Here is a 21,838-nt window from a genome sequence, read left to right as displayed (position 1 = left end):
AAAAACTCAATCATACATATGTTTGGTTCATATCTGCCCTATCCAATATGGTAGCTACTAGCCACATGTGGCTACTTAAATTTAAATTAATTAAAGTGAAATGAATTTAAAAATTCAGTTGCTCAGCACAGCCACATTTCAAGTGCTCAAAAGCCATATTTGACTAGTTGTTACAGTACTGGACAGTGCAGATGTAGAGCATTTGCATCACTGCAGAAAGTTCTATTAGACAGCCCTGGTTTACATGCCACCAAATAATTTTTCACTTTTTTGGTCCTATTGTTGTATAACAGGTAAATCTTACTTCTATATTTTTTCAGCATGTTTAGCCCTTTTGTAAGTTACAAAAGTAAAACATAGGTACTATACAAATACAGAATTACATATTGTGGTGGTGGTGGGGGGGGACGAAGGATCAGTAGCCCTCTCCTCCCCATTGCCAACAGGCTGGGATAAACCAGTGCTCAAGCTTGGTGAACATCTTTATAGGTAGTTTTCTCTATCTAGAATACCAGTTTCGGTGATGTGAAGTTAAGTGTTTATTAAAATACGCTCAGTGATTTTGTCAGTCAGAACATGATCAAAAGCTTGGAGTTTAAGGGTCGTACTGGTAAAATTTAATTTTAGAGATGTCGTCTGTGATGTTCCATGTTTGGGATAAGCCTGCACCGGGGATCTATTCATCCCTGCGTTCCTTGGATGCGAGCAGAACACCCATCATTTTACTTAAGGTAAAATTTGAAACTGACTGGAACATTTCATAGAGGAAAAAAGAAATATAATTTTAGGCCTCTTCAAATTGGTTGAAGTGTGAAATCAAGTAATGAACACTAGAAAAGGTTCTGTCAGCTAGAATCTAAGCTTAGTGTAGTCAGCATTTTCCTGCTAAACCTTATTATGGCAAAGCATTTGATTTTTCATCTCTGTACTGTGTTCATCCCCGCAAATAAACTACTTTGACCTCCACCTGTTACTTAGTGAAATCTGCCCACCATCCTTCAATAACCCTATTCTTTGCCATCAAAGGCATTGGAGTTGTTGAGAAACTGGGAAGACAGAGCTGTGTAAGGAGCTGAACTGATAGGACTTTATAACTATGCAGTAGTTCATAGTTCAAGCAGGACGCTACACAGCAAAAGGAAACTTTTTTTTCCTTTTTTTTAAAGGCAATGCCTGTGGATGCTGGAAGGGGGCAACACATTTCATCATTTTAACATGGAATTTTTCACAGAAAGAGATTCTCTTTTGAGCTCTTATTTAATGCAGAAAACTCCTGGCCCTTTCTTTATAAGGAAAACCTCTCTTTCCAAGAGTTATGCCTTCATTTTAGACAGATGAGCCACAAGGTCATTTCAAAGCTTAAAAACACTGCAAGTTATGCTCATTATGCAAAACAAAATGAACCACGAATCTCAAATGCAGCTTTGTGGATGCAAAAGGACCACGCTCTGGTTAAACACCATTAAAACAAAAAAATTAAAATTAAAAAGGGAAATCACTATACACAACTACATAAATCATTTTCCAAAATATCTGACAAAATAGTCTCTTTTTTTTTTTTAACAATGACATCTCAGGAAAAAAAAATTTTCTGTGCAAAGTTGCACTTCTGATTAATGCTACACTCAACACAAGAGACAGCGTCTGTCTAATTACACTGAATACTTATCTGAGAGGGATTAGCAGGATGTTTCTGCTCACTGTCATTCTTTGTGACAACGTAATGATAGATCCGTTTACTTAGGAGTGCAATTATTAAAAACCGTGCTGTTTTCTTAACTGTCTTCGTATCTTGGAAATATTTTATTAAAAATTACTTAGCTGACACTAAGGGTAAATACTTGGCACAGTTTTTCATATCAATTAAGTCAAGGAGTTCGTTCCATTCAGTCACAGCCTTTGTAGAGGACCTTATTTAAGTTTGGTGATCCCCGTGATGCTTTTATATGGAAGTTAATGATTCACGCTCTTTTCTCCTTGTCTTATTTGTCCAAATCCTAAAGTTTGGTTTTCACTGAAACTAAAAACTGCTCGTGGCCGACATTCTCTCTGGAGTCATGATTTAGCGCTTCTCCTTCATAGTCACGCCTTTTTTTTTTTTTGGATCCCAACACAAGGATCCAATTTTATACAGACAACTCCCCACAGGCCAATCAGAAAGGGCTTCTAGCAACATACCATCTTTTGGAGCTTTTTCTACTCGTGTAATTAGCTTTACCCAGCATCTATTAGGAAAAGGTCTTTACACAAGATAAAAACTGAAAAGCAAATCATGTTGGGCTCTACAAGTGGGCTGGCTATCGTCAAACCAAAGGACTATTTCCATATGTGTCTAAAGAGACAAAATGAGGGTCCTTTCTTTTTTTCCCTTCCACTTTCCAATCTCAAATGACAGTTGTCAGCAACTGTGTCCCTGCACGTAAAAAACAACAACCAAATTTGTGTGCTGAATGTAAGTTGCTGAACTGCTCCCACAAGGCAGAGTTTGTTTCTATGGCTTTGTCAATTTAAGACAACTGTCAACTAGTCCAAGTGGCAGATAATGACATTTAAAACAAACTATATCTCTGGAAAAGTCTCCCAATGTGTGGCCAGGACATAAATTTATGTAACCCAATATAATGATTATGTATTATAAAGATTTTTTTTTTTTACCTAAAGGCATGTTAAGGCTTCAATGTTGATGGACAAACTCATAAAAATATCAAGCACATCAAAAGGAGAAAAATTACCAGTTAAGTCTTTTGAGGATAAGATTTCTTTTCTGAAAAGAAAAAAAAATCACCCACTGAAAAAGAGAACTCTTAAAATTAGAAGCAGGTGTCACCACTATGAAGTGATAAATATCAAAGAATAACTGGCCCTGAAAAGCACTCTTATGCAACCCATACTACTTTTAATCCTTACATATGTATTTTGACATAAGAACATGAAGAGCTGTGTATATCAGTCCCTAAAGAGTGTTAAAACACAGGAGACGTTGCACAGCCATTTTGATAAACCCTCTCTTCAGTTGGGTTCATGAAATGGCTGAAAGGCAGATGGCAAATCCCGACTGGCATTGAGTCGTAAGTAATCTTGGTATACTAGAATTCATTAATCTTGGAAGCTGATCACAGCGAAGTGATTTCTGGGTTGGGATACCCAACAAGGCAGAGTAATCTGGTATTACAGAGGACACTTCAGATTAGAAATGGATATTGGGTTGTCATTCCTTGACTTCCTAATGGTCTGAGTGCATTTCCAGCGATGCAAATGAAAATTTTAACTACATCTCATTACGTACAATCGCTAAAGACAGCAATGTTTCTTCAAAATGAAGGGCAATGAGATGTTCGGACCACATTAAAACCCGGAAGAGCTGCAGCAGTATCTGAATGACTACCACACATTCACAGCTGTCTGTAAAGCCCACTCTCCACAGTGGACTGAAGGAACCGGATCACAACACAGAGTTCTCATTCTAAACAGACCAGAGAACCAAGAACCAGAGTAACCCAGTATTTTAAATCCAGAAGTTTCAGAGGGGCTTTCAATTGTTAATAAAGGGAGGTCAGTAATACTTTTCTCTGAAGACACAAGCCAATTAACTGCATTTCAAAAGATTCAGTGTTTCTATGGCAGTTTACTTGTTCATCAAGGTTAAATGATGCTATGAAAGAAAGTGACTTTGATTCCTGAAGTCTCCTATTTGAGAGACACACTTTGTGATTCAGCGCTGCAGAGAACCCTCTCCATTTTAGGACTTGTGTTGTTCAGGAATCCATCAGGGGACAGCCCCTGATTTACTATGTCAATGTGAGCATTTCTCGTAATCTTGTGGGATGTAATTCACCCATCATCTCTCATCTTGAAATGGGTGTCATATCTTTGATTAATTGATGAGTTTATGATGTATTTGAAATCCTTGTTTGGATCGAGTTGGATAAATAGGCATTATTGTAGTCCTCTGCTGAGTAGGAAAGCAATTGGGATGTGGACAACCTCATCAGAAACTGCCATGTAGCACAGGCAGAAAAGCTATGGACTCTTGAGATCTGTGTGGGCAGGAGGGTTTCTTTCTTTCCTCTCTCCCCTAATCCCCACATAAAGCCCCTATTCTGGAGTATGGTGATACTATTCTGGAGTATCAGTGTCTTTAATAAAGTAAAGACACTGATGCCAAAAAAAAGATAACTTTATTCCTAGATAGACCGATGGTGTTGTATTTGATTATTTAACATTTAAATAGAATACTCAGTATGTGGGAAAAGTATAAAAAACATATGAGAAATGGAAGTAAGTCTGAAAACAGACTTATTACTGACCTGTATCATTTTTTACAAATTAAAAATATATATGTCTTAGAACAATATCTGGCCCATAGTAAGCACTCAATAAACAGTGGCTATTACTTATAAAACACATATTTAAAATTCCAGCAGCATTCCAATGACAAAATACAGGTTAATTTACCTTTCATTGTTAATCAAATTGTGGTACTATTTGAGTCTATGAAATATCTACATTATGTTCAAAGAACGGACGAAGTAAGAACATTAAAGAATTTTTTCTCTTTATATCAGAGGTTAAAACCACCTTCTGTTTGAGTTCTACAAATATCTAATAATGTTTATTAGATAAATAAAATGTATTAGATACAGGAAAACCAGCACAGTGAACTCTTAGGTAAGTCTGATCTGCTATCTATCTAGTTACCTATAAATACCTACCTCTTTTGTTTCTTCTCTTCCAACTATACTTTCTGATTATTCTTCCCTTTGGTGAATTGAATGTTAATTCAGAATAATTGTGTTTCCTCTAAGTAAACATTTGCTTAGATTCTGCCCAATTTCATTACCCATAAATCAGAACACTCTTTTTTCAGGAAGGGGAGATTTGAGTCCATGGGTGCAGAAAGATCTGTGTATTTCCTGAGAGGTTTCTAGCACACTGGTTTTCTGCATGCTTTTTAGAGATAAAGAAAGATAAGACTTCTATTATGAAGGGACTAGCATTTACTGATGCTCCTTTAATAATGGAATGGTTGACAGAGTGGAGGACTGTGGCCCAAGCCAATGAAGAAACTCCTACCCTGCATGAATCAGCCTACTCTTGCCTTGTATTGTAGCCACTGGATACTTGTTTAAGCAGTTACCGCTCCTTCCTTCGTGGCTGTAAGCAGTTTGAGGGCAAGGTCTATCTTGGGTTGTTTGTTTATTTTTCCCTGTATCACTTTGCATAGTGCTTTGCATAAAAAAGACACAGATATGTGCAATATGTTTTCAACTTAATTTCACGTACAGGCATGCCTCAGAGAGGGGGTACAGCTCAGTGGTAGAGCATGTGACTACAGACGTACCTTGGAGATAATGCAGGTTCGGTTCCAGACTACCACAATAAAGCAAAGATTGCAATAAAGCAAATCAAATGAATTTTTTGGTTTCCCAGTGCATACAAGAGTTATATTTACACTATACGATAGTCTACTAAGTGCGTAGTGGCATTATGTCTAAAAAAACAATGTACATAACTTAATTTAAAAATATTTTATTACTGGGGCACCGGAGTGGCTAAGTCAGCGATTGACTCTCAGTTTCGGCTCAGGTCATGATCTCATGGTTCGTGGGTTTCAGTCCTGTGTCATGCTCCATGCTGACAGCCCAGAGCCTGCTTGGGATTCTATCTCTCCCTCTTTCTCTGCCTGTTCCCTGTTCATGCTCTCCCTCTCTCAAAATAAGTAATAAACTTTAAAATAAAAATACCTTATTTCTATGCTAACCATCATCGGAGCTTCCTACAACATAACCACTGATCACAGATCACCATATCAAATATAATAGTGATGAAAAAGCTTGCAATATTGCAAGAATTACCAAAATATGACACAGAGACATGAAGTGAGCAAATGCTACTGGAAAAATGATGCCAAGAGACTTGCTTGACACAGAATTGCAACAAACCTTCAATTTGTTAAAAACACAATATCTGAGAAGTACAATAAAGGGGAGCACAAACAACTGAGGAATGCTTGTATCTTAAACTCATACAGCACTTCAGAGTTTTCAAAGTATTTACCGGAACAAAAAGATATATAGGATTTGCATAAAGCTTTATGGTTTATTACGTCTACTTTACGTATGTTAAAAATACGTCTGGTGCCATGCACAGAACCTTGCACACAGCTGGTGCTTCATAAATGGCAGTCCCTACTTCTATTATCATCTCAGCTGATCATTTCAAACTTACAAATCATGCAGGCTAAGCTGTTCCCCTGCCCCCAGTTGTTTACATAGGAGGAAATGAAAATTCAGAGAAGTACTCGGCTAAAATTCCCAGGCGGGTTGGGTTCATGGCAGAATACAAGAATTGTAGAGTTTGATTCTTAATTTGTACTCTTTCCTCTTTGCAATGCATTCTATTTCACTCTTATTTTCTCCCTCCTCAGCGAGCCTGTGAAGATTGTTGTGGCTGGAATAAAATTTGCTTTACGGTTCCTCCTTACTACATGCTAAATAAGGCCACATGATGAGCCAGCACTTTGCTAACAGAGGCCACTGGGGCTGTGCTGAAGATGGAGACAGGAACAGGGCAGGGCAGAAGATTTCACACACACACACACACACACACACACACACACACACACACACACCCAAGGTATAAGCTACATCTCTTTCTTCCTTCTTTCTGGAATGTTTACACAGCCTCAATTTCAAACATGAAATTAAAAATTTGGAGATCTGGATAATTTATTTACTCAGACAAGCCCAGCTGAAATGCAGCATCTGTTTTCCTGGGAGCCTCTGTATTCACAAAATTGTGCATCTGGGTTCTCGGATACAAGTGAAGCTTCTTCACTCCTTCGTACAACAAACCTACGTGGCACTCTGCCTCCAGAGCACTTCACCCTGCGCAAAGGGCGAGATCAGACATGCGTGGCCTCCATTTTATCGTTTATTTATTCAACGGATATTGATTGAATGGGTACCCTGTGCCACGTACTATACTGGGCTTCAGGAAAACAACAGTAATTTTTTTTTTTTTTTACTGTGCTTCCTCGTATATGATACATTTATGTATATGTGGGAAGAGTATTTCTTTTCTTTTTATAGGTAACCTTTTGGACTCCCGATTACAATAGGTTATTTTGGGCCCTTTATTTGGCCTTAAAAAATAAAAACAGCCTTGATTAAAAAAAAAAAAGTAAGGACATTTTGGAAGGGTGCTTAGAGTGCTACTGTGTAATATAGCTTTCCTGTCATAACCCCTTGTTTGGATGAAATTTCTCTGATAAAGGAGGGTCACTAAAGAACACCCCCCTTGCTACTCTACCAGTGTTCCCTGGTGTACCCATCTCTAATGAGCAGGTGCCAATACTCAAGGGATAATGGAAGAGAATGTTGTTGCAGAATGATGCTTCCCCACTGCTCCATAAATGCAGAAGAAAAGCCAAGACATTGATCCTATGGCAGTGTTCTGTAACAGTGACTATTCTTATTACGGCAGGAGACTGTGGGAGATTTAATCACTGTCCCTAATATATGCTAGTGCAGCGGAGTGTCTGTGATCAATGTACTACTGTTACCAGCCTGCTGCCTTTTTATTGGCACTGATAATAGGCCTCCTCCTTATGTGTCTCAGCTACAAGTTTAAGTTGGTAAACTTCCCCCACTCTTACAATTGATGGATGACGGCTGGCAGTCAAATTAGGACCAGCAGAGTTGGGAATCCAAGTGAACCTAACGTGTGGTATTTAAAATTACAACGGGGGCGCCTGGGTGGCACAGTCGGTTAAGCGTCCGACTTCAGCCAGGTCACGATCTCGCGGTCCGTGAGTTCGAGCCCCGCGTCGGGCTCTGGGCTGATGGCTCAGAGCCTGGAGCCTGTTTCCGATTCTGTGTCTCCCTCTCTCTCTGCCCCTCCCCCGTTCATGCTCTGTCTCTCTCTGTCCCAAAAAATAAATAAACGTTGAAAAAAAAATTAAAAAAAAAATAAAATTACAACGAACGAACAGAAGTCTGAAAAATGCAACTGTGCTTGCAGTAGCAGTGACACTGAACTCTGGTTCTAAAGGTCCCAGGCTAGAGGTTGACCAGATGTTTACGAAGCCATTCTTCTACAAATGCCTTTAAAAAATGTATTTCTTTACTTAATAATTATGGTAAGAACAGACCACATATTACTGGAGTACTTGATTTTGACCTTCAAAAATGAAGACTACTTAGTCTTTGGGAAGAAGTTTATCTCTGAAAGAAGTTTATCACTGAAAGATTTTATGAAAATAACTACAATTAAACTTACTATTTATCAAATTTGACTTACAAATGTTTCACTGAACTGTGTAGAACGTCCAACAACGTGGCTAATGCAATTGTGTCTGTTAGCAAGGTTTTGCAATCCCAATATAATTGAAGGCCATGCTATTTCTGAACATTTTCTACAGGAGAAAATTGAAGGAGCCTCTTACTCCTGTTTTCAGGCACAGTACTAGATTTCACTGAAAAGTCCCATAATTTCATGTTTTTTCGCAACAGAAATTGATCTTAACTTCTGCTGCAACTACACTGAAATGTATATGCTTGATGCAGGTGTGGTCCTAAGCACAGTAAGTGGTGGCCCTCAGGAATCTGTGAAATGCACTGGACCCTTCAATGAGTCACTTTGGGTGACACAGAACCTGAGAAGGTTCATAGGACAACCACAAAGCTGCCTTGCAACTTAGGAAGAAAGAGGCAGAAAGAGCACTTACATTTATATATACTAATAGATGAAAGGCTGTGAAATACCAAGTCCCACGTTCAAGTATCTGAATGTTTCTCATCTGGGTTCCAAGTGAAACCTCGTTCCATGGCCACCGTTTGAGGAAAGTGTCCTTAATTCTCCAGTCAGATTGAACAACTGCCTTCTTTTACTTCTACAGGATTTAACCCCGCCTGTTTTCAACTACCATCAGCTGAGTACAATCTCAATGATACTTCGCATGATTAGAGAACATTAACTTTAAAAAAGGACTTTGGCACTTGGAATGTTCAAGTTCAAATTCATTACCTCATTGACCGTGGTAACTCCGTGACAGAGCCGGGGCAGAAACAACAGCTCTCATCTCACAGACAGTGACTGACAAGTGAGGACATTGATGTGCCCATAAAAATAGGGACTTGATAGAGTTGCCTTTGTATGTACTCCATAACTGCACCCAGTCGGCACTTAGTATTCAATGATTTGGTCTGACTTGAATTATACCAATCAGCCATTCTTCGTGCACTTAAAGGTCTTTCTGATGAGTTTTTTGTTTTTTATTATTATGGTTTTAATTTCAATACAAGCCCAGGACATGAGACCTTAAATTATAAGCATAAACATTATGGTAAAAGGGGTTACTGAGCACAGAAGACAAAACTTAGAACTCTGAACTTAGATTTAAGTTGAAATTTGGATCCTGTATCCACAGGTTTGCTATCTGTATGGCCCTAGGCAAGTCACTTATTCATTCATTCATTCATTCATTCATTATTTATTTATTTATTTATTTAGAGACAGAGAGAGAGAGAGAGAGAGAGAGTGCAAGTGCATGTGCACGAGCTGGGGAGGGGCAGAAAGAGAAGAAGAGAGAGAGAATCCCAAGCAGGCTCTATGCTGTCAGTGAGGAGCTCAATGCGGGACTCGATTTCAGGAACTGTGAGAGCATGACCTTAGCCGAAATCAAGAGACGGATGCTGAACCGACTGAGCCACGCAGGTGCCCCACTTATCCTTTTATAATTCCGTTTTCATCTATACAGAGGCAAGATCATTCTATCTTGCATAATTTAGAGTAATTAAATAAAAAACCTGATAAACACTAGGTACTCATACAATCGCTAACTATAATTTTTACCATATATCCAAAAGCACTGTGCACAGTGTCTGATTCAATGTAGGCGCCTGCCTGTTGGTTTCCTTCCTATTTATGTGCATTATCAGTTTCTCTGCAATTTTTCATTTGTACAGATAAACAAGAGTTGATGGTATGTGAGTTTTTGCTTGATAGAATTTCATAGGACTCATTTCATCAGTGCATGATTAGCTTCAAAGCTTCGACTCTAACCCAGTTTTTGAGATAACTGGGAAATGAAACTAAGTGGAGGGAACAAATGTAGCATTGTAAGAGAAGCAAAAGTCAGCTTGAGGTTGTCTGATGTTCTTAAACTAACATCATCTTTCATCTCCTATGCCCTTCTTCCCAGATAATAAGAGCTGTGCGCTAAAAGTGCTGAGATAAACTAATGGGGAACAGGATACTACAAAAGACATTTGAAAGAGCCCATGTAATTTACTGCATGTCTGGTTTGTTTTACTTTCCAAAGCCTTCCTGTTGCTCAAGGAAATTTGTCTCCTCTGGCAACCTTCGGCCCTCTTTTGGCTGGGAGTTCTAAAAAAGCATTTGAGGGCAGGTAAACAGATGCAAAGCTCTCTGAGTGAGGAGTAAGGACAGGCCTTGCTTCCTGTGTCACCTCTGAGGCAAAAAGAAAGTATCTTTTAGTATTTGTTTTAGAGAATTATCTCCAATGTAGGTAACCAAGATTCTGCCGGTGCATTCAGATATACAAAACTCCCAACATGTTCTGAAGGTAATTTACATGAGTGAACCACTAAAAGCCTCCTACTCAATGAACTGTACCCCTGGGGAAAAGCTATGCAGGCCCGGATCAGTGTGGGAACAACATAAGGGTGTTCTCTGTGCCAAAAAGGGGATTGGGCTAGATGGAAAATCCCCAAAAAGGACCATCTGGCAGCATAAATTATCCATTTAAAATGGCTGGTGTGAGTTAATGACACCAAAGTTACCACGAACATGTACAACATCCTTTGGTTGAGTTTTAATGTCCCCTCAGGCCCTGTTTCAATTATGACTTTCTATGCTGAATATGGCCACATATAAAAGTATCCACTGTCCTCCCCCCCTGCCCCACTCCCAACACATATACCATGAAACTGCATTTTTCTGTAATGAAACAGGGATAGAGAATGGAGCACCAATCCAAGAATATAGTATAATTGTGGGGGATTTCTCTATTATGCTACATATATAGTATCATTACCCCAAAATAATCCGGCCGTTAAACTTCCATTATTTAATAACTGTGAAGGATACAGGCATTCAGATGTTAAAATTTATGATCATTTAAATCATAAGGTCCAAACAGGAATAGAATTACTCTGAAAACGAGAGTCACTAGGTCAAAGTACCCTATATTTAACCTACCCTCTCTGCCCCCAATAGGCTCCCCAAAAATCTACTTAAGGACCCAGAGAACAGTCTCATGGTGGGGGAGCTTCATGTATATCAACACAGCAAAGCAGATTCAATATGTATAAAACTGCATTAGTACAACACTCGAACACAATGTACCAAACCTATCTATTTTGATTCTGATTTTCACTGAAGCAGGTGAACTGGATAGGACTCTAATTAGCCTTTTAAAAAGGGTTCAAAGAAGTTGTACATCTTTTAATTTTTTAATAGCACATAAACTTTTCATTGGCACTATCCTGAGGTCTTGCTGATGATGCCATTAGTGGCAATGAGCAGTCAGCAGTCAGCATTTTCATTTAGGCCTGGGTTTTTTTTTTCTTTTTTTTTTTTTTTTTGAGAGAGAGAGCATGTGTGAGCCAGGGAGAGGGGCAGAGGGAGGAAGAATCTTAAGCAGGCTCCGTGCTTGGGGCAGAGCCCAACGTGGGGCTCAATCCCACATCCCCAGGATCATGACCTAAGCCAAAATCAAGAGTCAGATGCTCAACAGACTGAGATACCCCAGTGCCCAGCCTGGGCTTATTTCTTAGCCACTTTCAGTGAACTGGCATGGGCTAAGTGTGGCACGAAACTGCACCTTGACAGACGGTCCACCACACCCTGAGTGCTGTGTTGGTAATAATTAGAAACAATGAGAAAAAGGAGACTAATGTCCCCATCTCCTTACTTGCCATATGACCATGTAATGATCTCCTTAAGCAGGTTTCCGACCCCCAACCATGAATTCCTTGAAAGCAAAAGCCACAGCCTTCCCATTCATCCTGGAGTTCCCAGAACCAGGCGGTGTCTCATCCACAGAAAGCTCCCTATGAGGATGGCTGAATAAGTGAGTGAGCCTGCTAGGTAGAAGCAAGGCCAAGTGAAATTTCTGCCGTTTAGTAAGGGGAGTGAGATAAAGGACTCGTCCAATGGGGCCCGAGGTCTTGTTCGGTCTTGTTCTATTTTCGATTATCATACAATAAAACTGCAGGGGTGGGGGATGGAAGGTGTACGTTTCTGTGAACATAAACACGCGTATAGATGGATTACTGAACCCACCACCACAATCAGGATACAGGGAAGTTCCATCAACCCCCAAATCTCCCTCATGCTATTGCCTCTGAGGACTGCTTTTTAACATGTCAGGGAGGAGAGACAGAAGTTAAGATCTGAAGACCAAAGGGTGGGCTCAGAAATCTCTTTGGTGCCTGTCTGCTCTTGCAAGGAATCACTCTGAGGCATAGGTGGGGGAGAACGATCAGAAAGCATTTTGTTTTAAACTTACTCTGTGCTATGTATAATTCTTAGATGGGTCATACATGTTACCTTATTTAATTCTCAAGAGCACTGAAACCACTATTATTATTGACAAAATAAAGAAATGGGAACATTTATGCTCAGAGAGGTTAGGTCGTTTGCCCAGAATCCCACAGCCAGCAGGAGCTAGAGCCAGGATTACATTCTGTCTATTCCAAAGCCCACACTCTAACCTCTTGATCCATTTGACTTTGCAGATTGAGGAAGGCACTGGAGAAGATTCTCCCTTGTTCATGTGGAGGTTAGACATTGATTAAGGTTTCAAAAGGTTCCTGCTATCCAAACTATTCCTCTCAAGACTCCAGAGCCAAGACTAGACTATCCCAGGAGGTCAGAATAGCAGTCATCATTTGCTTATTTCACTAGAGATGGACATAAAGATAGTTGTTCCATTTAAATAGAAAAACAATCATGATGATAGCCAAAATTAGGAAAAAAATATTTAAACATCTCCTCCTTTTACACAAATCTAAGTATAAACTGTGGCACAGGGAGCCCAGTCTCCTAGTCCAGTTGAAAAAGTTGACAGGTTTTTATTTAAGATTGTTCCAAGACAATCCCAAAAGCCAATCCCCAAAGGCTCTTGGCATAAAGACAAAAGCAAAGGCAAATGCATATGGGATTGTAGTGCAGGTAAAAATATGGAAGTGTCAAAAACCACACACTGTTCTTCCAGCCTTTCAATTCAGTTGAATTGCTGCTTGGCACGGCCGCCCTTTCAAGAAAGTAGCAGCCAGAGACAAACAAGTGTTCGCATTCAGCACGTCGACTGCTTCGAGCCTGCTTCCTTCACTGTATGCGGCATGGCCGCCATGTGCATTGTAGGCCTGAGCGCGCCCGCCCCGCTTACCTGGCTCCACTTCATGCCATCCGCTTGACTGACTGCCGCTTCCCGGGGAGCGCCCTTGGCCTGTGTAAAATGGCTCTTCACCAGGACTGTCCATTTCATCCTCCACGGACTTGAGGCGCTTTGTGGAGCTGAAATAATAAACGGGTACATGTTTAAAAGCCTTCCAAACCACCTCTCTTGGACACTGCATCTCTGGCTGAAAGAAAGCCAAAGGAGGAAGCAATTGGGCAACTCGGTGGAGTTCTAGGACTCTCTCTAGGCTCAGGTTCAGGTTAGTGAGTCACTGGAGGTGGAACAAAGTCGTGGGTCTGTGTTGTTCCAAGTGTCTGGGTTTGATTTTTATTGTCCCTCAAGATGCTGCCACTGCCACATCCTGTTCCCTTCTCCTTTGAGGAACTGGTGGCTGGCTCCTGCTCTTGTCTCCACAGGGAAGTGTCCGTAGGAAGACCACATTTCGTGTCTCCTCAGGCAGCAGCTGGCCCCTAACCATCAGCAATGTCCCTAGAACTCTGGCACCCCAGAAAGGGTAAAAATCAGGGTTGACAGCTCTTTGAGAAAAGCTTGGATTGCTTTTGGTTTTTTTTTTTCCCTGTGTTTTCTCATCTTCCACTTGGATCTGTTCATTCAAAAAATATTTGCTGTGCAGCTACAACAGTCCAGATTCTGATGTAGATGCTAGAGATAATACAGTGAACAAGACAGATTAAAAAAAAAAAAAATAGGGGCAAGGAGTGCATTTCCCTCTGAGAATCGGGGACATGGAAAAAAGAGCAGCCCTATCCTTTTTATGCCCTTCCTCTTTTTGTGCCTCTACAGAGGTTCCCAAAATGAAGTTCTGGATTTGTTATTTTTGTAAAGGCATGGTTGGGAAATTTCCAGAATGTATCTCATTTCTTTCAGTTGAAGGACTGAATTTTTCTCCCAAGTTGAGGCTTCAGGAGTAAAAAGACAGTGAAATGCCATGTTGCTAATATGTTCTAATTGTCTTAATTGATTATGTCACTAACATACTAGCAGAATGAATAGATTTCATACCTAGTGGGAGTCCCCACTGGGAAACCTCTTCCTCATGTGTCAGGGTAGAGAATTTTTAATATGTTTTCATTTATCAAACACATGCTGTGTCCCTTCTATGTACTAGGGGCTGTGCTAAATGCTGGGATATAGAGATGCATCAGACATGGCCCCTGTCTCACAGACGTAAATAAAATTGTGCAAAAGAGAAATACAGGTACTATCGTGCAACTGCATGTATGACACAGTGGGTTCATCGATGAAAGAAGCAAACAATGATATGCCTGGAAGGTTGGGAAAAGCTTCCTGAAGGAGATAGTTCCTGAGCTGTAAGACTGAGTGTCAAGGAGACAGGGTTTAAGGAAGGAAAGGGCACAGAGAGGCTGCTTTTCAGCTCATGCACCACTCAGGCAGCCATTATTATTTCAAAATATTGAAATACTTCTATATCAATTGGCAAAGCGCCACTGTCTCAAGCCCTGTAAGTCTCCCCACCCTTGCCACCCCGATATTTGCCCCAGGACACCCTCATGATCCAAAAACTAAAGGGCTAATGTCTCTGGTGCATCTGGGGCATTCCAGGACTTAGCGTGAGCATTGTGGCAGAGCGACCACTGTTCTAATCGGTATGCTCACGTCACACAGGTTATCGGACATTCTGAACGTCACCCCCAGGAGGGAGGTGTGTATCAGGCAGAAGCCACATCATGAGGAAGGCGTGACACACACAGAGAACTGCCAGGTGTTTGGCCTGGCTGAAGTCGGGGGAGGGCCATCGTGAAAGAAGTGGGGTGGAGGTTACAGAAGAAATTACGTATCTGGATTTTGTCCTACAAGCAATGGAGACTCCCTGAAAGAGTCTCAACAGGGAGTGACATTAGAGTCGATTTCAGAAAGGTCACTCTGGTCATTTTGCAGATGATGGCTTTGGAAAAGCAAAGGAAAAAGGAGACAGAACCTACAGGCAGGGAGGTGTTTAAGAGGCTATTGCAGCAATCTGAATAAAAAAATGTGGAGGACCCAATTTAAGGCAAGAAATTCTAACGATTAAAGTTGGTATTCCAGTATTCTTTGCCTTTAAGTTCTGTTCTCATTAAAGCCAAATCACAGGAAGGCAACACATCTGTAGCATGCTAGCTTAGTACCCAAAGGAAAAACCTTTCGTAACTCATTTTATGTCCTTTGCTGGGCTTTCCTTGAAGTTCAATGAAAAATAGCCACTGGAACAACTTTCCTATATTTTATGTGAAACTACATCTAAGAGAAAAAATTTTTAAAAATATTTTTAATGTTTATTTTTTGAGAGGGAGAGAGAGACAGAGAGAGAGAGAGAGAGACAGAGAGAGAAAATATGAGTGGGGGAGGGGCAGAAAGAGAGGGAGGCACAGAATCTGAAGCAGGCTCTAGGCTCTGAGCTGTCAGCACAGAGCCCGATGCGGGGCTTGAACTCATAAACCAGGAGATCATGACCTGAGCTGAAGTCAGATGCTTAACCAACTGAGCCACTCAGGTGCCCCTAGACATTTTTGATAGAAGGAAGTGCACATTAAAAAAAAATTATTCCAAATACATAAGCCAGAAAAAAAATATGGACACTTTGAATTAATTTCTATTGTTTCCTTTTATCAGAAATGCACATTATATAACATAGTGCTTTCCCTTCTTGCCTTGGCAACCAGGAATCTCAGGATTAAACTCTTGGTTGAGGTTTCTGATCTAACAATCTCTCCAATCTTTTCATATGGTCTCTGGCCTCTCTTTCTATATTTAACAGTACTTGTGCTGTATTTAAAACCTGAAAGCCACTTGAAACCATTCTGGAAGCTGGTAGAATAGAAGTTAAAAAACAAAATACATATTTCCCTGATGTTTCCTGGTTAATAAAAGGCAAGACCTTTATGTTCTGATGTGACTGTGAGATCTGCAGGGAAAGGGCCTTCTTTCTTTTCTTCTTTTTTTAAATGTCTACTGCCTGTGTTTGGCCAATAGCAGATGTTCAAAAAACTGCTGAATTGGGCCGTTGACTTAGAAACACCCACATGAGTACTTGTGACAAGCATTTGCCAAGTGTCATGATTCAATGAGATCTAACGCAAAAGGCCAACTCCACTCACTGCCCATCATTCTTCCGTTATTAATATTTTTCTGAGTTTCTAAAGCTTTTGATTTCCTTGATGTCCTTTAATAAAAAGCAAATTCCCTGTGCAGGTATTAAATCCTAAAGGTGGAAGTCTGGACTTATTAGCTCTCACCTTAGCGTGAAAGCAAGGACTTTTCAGAGGTATGATACAGGACAAATGTCTGCAGGGCAGAGGAACAGAGTGGAGGAGAGAAAAAGATCCAGGAGTGAAGAAAGTCAGCAGTGCCAAGATGGACAAGTGGAAGGCTTCGAAGACAAAGTTTACTGACTTCACAACCTTGACAGTTAGTTTATCTTGATGAAGTTCTTTGGGAGAAAAAAGTATATTTTATCCCAATTTTTACACAACCCCTTCTATGATTTTGGAGATGTTTACCATGAAGAGGTACAGAGCTACAGTTAATGCCTATCAATCTCCTTTATTATTTGTTTTAATGTAGAAATGCATCAGTCATTGATTCTGGTTTCTTGCTCTTGACTTTTGAATACACTGATTCTATTCTCCCAGAAACATTTGAGGAAAATAAGAAAGTACCAGTAAGATCTCTACATAAGAGGGAAGAGAAGTACTCTTTTGAGGAGTGATGCACCATCTCTTTCTGTGTGTGTAATTTGTTGTGTTCCTAGAAAATCCACCTAGAAATTAAGGTAAAACTATTACCTTCATTCCAAATGTTTGTTTAATTCCTACTATATGCAAAGCATAGAAACCTTACCTTGTACCCACAAAACTGCAAAATGCCTCCTTCCTGCACGTTCCTGGTACCCTGAACTGAAATTTTTCATTTATTTGTCAGTCTCTACCATTAGATACGGAAGCTCCTATTACTTGACTTTATATCCACAGTGCCTAGGACAATACCCTTGTTACTTAATAAATGTTGCCTAATTGGGGTGCTTGGGTGGCTCAGTCGGTTGAGAGTCCGACTTCGGCTCAGGTCATGATCTCGCGGTTTGTGAGTTCCAGCCCCGCGTTGGGCTCTGTGCTGACAGCTCAGAACCTGGAGCCTGTTTCAGATTCTGTGTCTCCCTCTCTTTCTGCCCCTCCCCACTCATGCTCTGTCTCTCCCTCTGTCAAAAACAAATAAACACAATATTTTTTTAAATAAAAAAATAAGTAAATGTTGCCGAATTACACACCGTCCTCTATGGGATTTAACAGTCTGGATGGGGAGGCAGGACCTGTACAGATCTCAAAAGATGGTAATAATAATTCAAGGTAGCAAACACTAAGTATCCAGGAAAAATAGGGATAGTAGATATTCCTTTTTGGGGGGATTTATGTTCTATCGTTCCTTACTGAAAGAGTGAGCCCCATTCCTCAGGGGATCCAATGGGAAAATATCATGTTTTTAATTAATTAATTATTTTGAGAGAGAGAGAGGGACAGAGAGAGAGAGAGAGCACGCACAAGTGAGGGAGATGGGCAGACGGGAGAGAAAGAGAGAAACTTTAAGGTTCCAAGCTCACTGCAGAGGCCAATATGGGATCCCATGACCCTGGGATCATGACCCGAGCCAAAATCAACAGTTAGGTGCTCAACTGACTGAGCCACACAGGCGGCCCTAGAATACCGTGTTTTTAAAGTTCCAGCACACCTGAATTTGAATATAGACTCTGCCATTTACTAGATATGTGACCTTGGGCAAGTTACTTAACTTCTCTGGGTTGTGGGTTGATCCAGTCAGTGTTAAATGGCAACACTGTCTATATTGTAAAAGTATTGTGAATATTAAATCATATCAGGTATGTAAAGCATCTAATATCATGTCTGCTACAGAGCAAGTGACCAATTAATATTGGCACAGCATGAACAAATATTGATTGGTGGATGAACTTTTCTATATGTAAATCTGGGGTATTCTTCTGGGCACATTTTCTAACCTGTACACAGATAATTCTGCTGAGTCTATATATTTAGAGAATAATTTTTTTTTAAAAAAATTATCCTAGGAGAGCCTAATGAGAGTAAAACAAACATATTACCAAGTTATTAACTACTGCTGCTGTTTATAATTAGCTCCTTATCAGGGTTAGTTATTTGCAGAATATGAGAATGACAGTAGCCTTTTAAATGACATTAAAAAACAGGTTTCCACTCAGAGAATCACAACAAAAGGCAATCAAACAGCTGGAGAAGTCCAAAGGATGGGGGTGAGAAGCACTGTTTGGGACGTCCATGGTACATGCGTAGCACACATATGAAAAACAAACAGCCCATCAACTTTTAAATTAATCACTGCCACAAGTATTTGCAAAGCTTTTTCATGTTGACTGAGTGCCGTTACACACAATGTCCCTTCCATCAGCAAACATTCAAAATCCTCAAAATGTATTAACACCCGAATGCGTTCACAATCTCATTCTTTCATTATAAATGTACTTTGGATTTCAAACTTTTTTCCCCCCCTGAGGATCTGATACTACAGTGAACTAAGGGGAACATTTAAACGACATGAAAGATGAGGGGAGGATTTGGTGGTTGTATTTAGGGAATAACTGTTTCTTTAGCTGTCTTCGAGGTATTAGTAACGACTAAGCTGATTCTTTTTCTTTTTTCCCTTTCTTTCCTTCTTTCTTTCTTTCTTTCTTTCTTTCTTTCTTTCTTTCTTTCTTTCTTTCTTTCTTTCTTAAAGTAATGCTGGTTAAAATATATAAAGTCAAGGTAAGAAGGAATCTCTACCAAGGAAAATTTCTATAATTTGGCCATTGTCTTAAATTATAAAATTCTGGGGCTTGCTTTAAAGAAGAATATACCTTTGTGAAACATTTTTTTTTCTGCAAAGTACACAAACATTAAAGATCATTCTACACCATTCTTTTCTTTGTTGTCACAGTCCAGTGCTAAAGCCAATTTGTAAAAGAATACTGTGGGTTTAATGCCTAATCCCTTTCCTTCTGGTACCGGTTATCCAGAGACAACAGGGTCTTGCAAAATGCTTCGTTTTGATTTGGGCTTTGTGACCTCGAGGGGATCAAGAACCCTGGAATCATTATCTGGTTGTGCTCTTCCAGTTTTACTTTTTTAAAGGTCCTCTGGTGCAACAGAATTTATAATCCAGCACCCCCACCCCTCCCTGTGCCATAGGACTGCATTCATTTTTACAACCTCACACCTAGATAGCAATGTCACAGGCAACTCCAGTAGCCTGGATTTTGAGGCCTTTGGGGGAAAAGGGAAGGGACTGAGATGTAATATCTGCTGTGGGCATGGGGACTGGAACTGGTGTCACCAGTGTCAACATTTTGTCAAACAAGCCAAAACAGGTGCCCTTTCCCCTGGTCAAGAGCTGTGCTTAATCTCCTGAGAACATGCTGTGTTCATCATGCATCTTTCTCTATGCTTTGCTCATGTCTTTACCCCACCCAGACCCCATTCCTTTTCCTTCCCATCTTGCCAACCCTAACCAACATTTATCACTGAACTCAAGTCTGTCTTTTTGAATAAAGCCTTAACTATTTTTAGCCTATGCCACACTGTGTGTGTGTGTGTGTGTGTGTGTGTGTGTGTGTGTGTATAGATAGATGTTTGTTTGTTTGTTTGTTTCTGCTGTATGTGCATTTGCTTTCTCTTCCCAACGAGACTGAAAGTCTGATGGGGCTGAACACACTTCTCTAGTATCTTCTACCAGCAAACACACATTGCAAGTGCCTCTAGGCTCAAAATCAAGGTGTGTAACTAGGGAGAGCCACCAATCAAATTACCTGGTAGAGGACGTGCTGGGTAAAGACCTCCTCATCGCTCCTGGACTCATGCTGTAGTATGAAGAACTTTCCAAATCTGAGAGAGAAAAATTTGGGCCAGTTCCTGCAGCTATTGGTGCTAGGAAAAAAAAAAAAAGTTATGTTCTGTGAATAAATGATCAATGAGGACACATATCATTTTTGCATTTAACACATTTTATTTCTGAATTTCTTTGATAAGCTTATCCAAAATCATCAGTAATGAACTCTGACCTCTAAATATTGTTGACAACAAAAATCACCTATAACAGAAGAACTCTGTTTTATATTTTACCTTTTATCTTTTCTCTTTTTGTAATAATGGCAAACTGTCACCAAGACTGCAACATTCCTGGATGCTTTTAATAAAAACGCCTCCATGTTTTGCTTTGAAACTTTTCTTGGATGACCAGCAAGAACATTCTCTGGACTTTCCTAATTTTGGCTGATCTTGATAGCTTTCACTCATCAGCATTTTGGAATTAGTCCAGAACCACAAACTCAACTTTCTGGGTTTCCCATTGTCAATTTCCTGTGATGAAAAATGTGTGATTTCTCCTTACTCTGAATTGCCATGGCACCTACATATGCCATTACTTTAGTTGTCCCACCTTCTCCCTGGAGGCAGTGTCCTCTAACCATGGTTCCTGGGCTGCAGTTCTTAATAAAATTTTACTGGAAGATGGTCACACCCATTTATTTACATATTGTCTCTGTTTCTGCACTATGATAGCAGAGACAAGCAGCCACAACAGACACCATATGGCTCACAAACCAGAAAATATTTATGTAGAAGTTGCTGAGGTCTGATTTAAGGGATTGGTAAGGATAATTTTGACTATATGTGATTTTCAGAGCTGATCCTTAGGTGAGATGTGATTCTCTGTATTTTTTATGGTCTGGAGCCTCCAGACCACCTTGTTTACAGTAGCAGCTTAAATAAGTATTTTTGAATGAATAAATAACATCTATCAATCTTCTAAAACAACTCTGTGCACAGCTAGTGGTACAACTATATTAGTACAAATATTCTCTTCTTTTGAAAGATTATGCAAAAGTGGGAGACACAGATTCATGTATTACTGTACTAAGACATTGGTTTGAGAGTTAAGCCCAGGTAAGTGGATATATAAATAAATTAAACAGAGGCTAATATCCATAAGAAGAAGGGATAATTAGAAATATCATGAACCAAGGACTTTCATTGCCAAGAATGGTGCAGGGTAAGGAAGGCACTTAGATGAAAGACATATCCCCACCCTGAAACAACTCTAGAGGGAAGGCTGGCGTGTTAATTTCAATACAGTGTGATAAGTCCTTTGCTCGAGTTATTCCTAAATTTATATGGCCACACAGAAGTGGGTATCCAACCCAGCTGGGGAATAAGAAGTTCCAGGGGCAAAAAGGGCCTCAGAAAACACGATGCCTGGGAAGATGTTAAAAGGATAAGTGGGGCTCACCCAACTGAGAGGAATAGAGGCATGCTAGGTAGGGGGAACAGCATTTATAAAGGTAAGAGAACATAAAATGAATACCGGTTTTCT

The 21,838-nt window shown here is 40.0% G+C and overlaps 1 protein-coding gene across 8 annotated transcripts in view; it reads right to left on the bottom strand.

The window, feature by feature from the left end:
- The window catches only part of NFIA (nuclear factor I A), a 368,084-nt gene that overhangs the window by 83,987 nt on the left and 262,259 nt on the right, over positions 1-21,838 (bottom strand). For all 8 annotated transcript variants that reach the window (XM_027059035.2, XM_053214155.1, XM_027059034.2 and 5 more), the window contains 2 exons: positions 20,277-20,394; positions 13,418-13,545 (listed from right to left, as the gene is read on the bottom strand). In XM_027059035.2, coding sequence (XP_026914836.1) covers positions 13,418-13,545; positions 20,277-20,394 — 246 coding nt within the window. The remainder of the gene's footprint in view (positions 1-13,417; positions 13,546-20,276; positions 20,395-21,838) is intronic.

Source organism: Acinonyx jubatus, chromosome C1 (assembly GCF_027475565.1).
Source record: "Acinonyx jubatus isolate Ajub_Pintada_27869175 chromosome C1, VMU_Ajub_asm_v1.0, whole genome shotgun sequence".
Taxonomy (NCBI): Eukaryota; Metazoa; Chordata; class Mammalia; order Carnivora; family Felidae; genus Acinonyx; species Acinonyx jubatus.
This window is presented reverse-complemented; position numbering and strand designations above follow the sequence as displayed.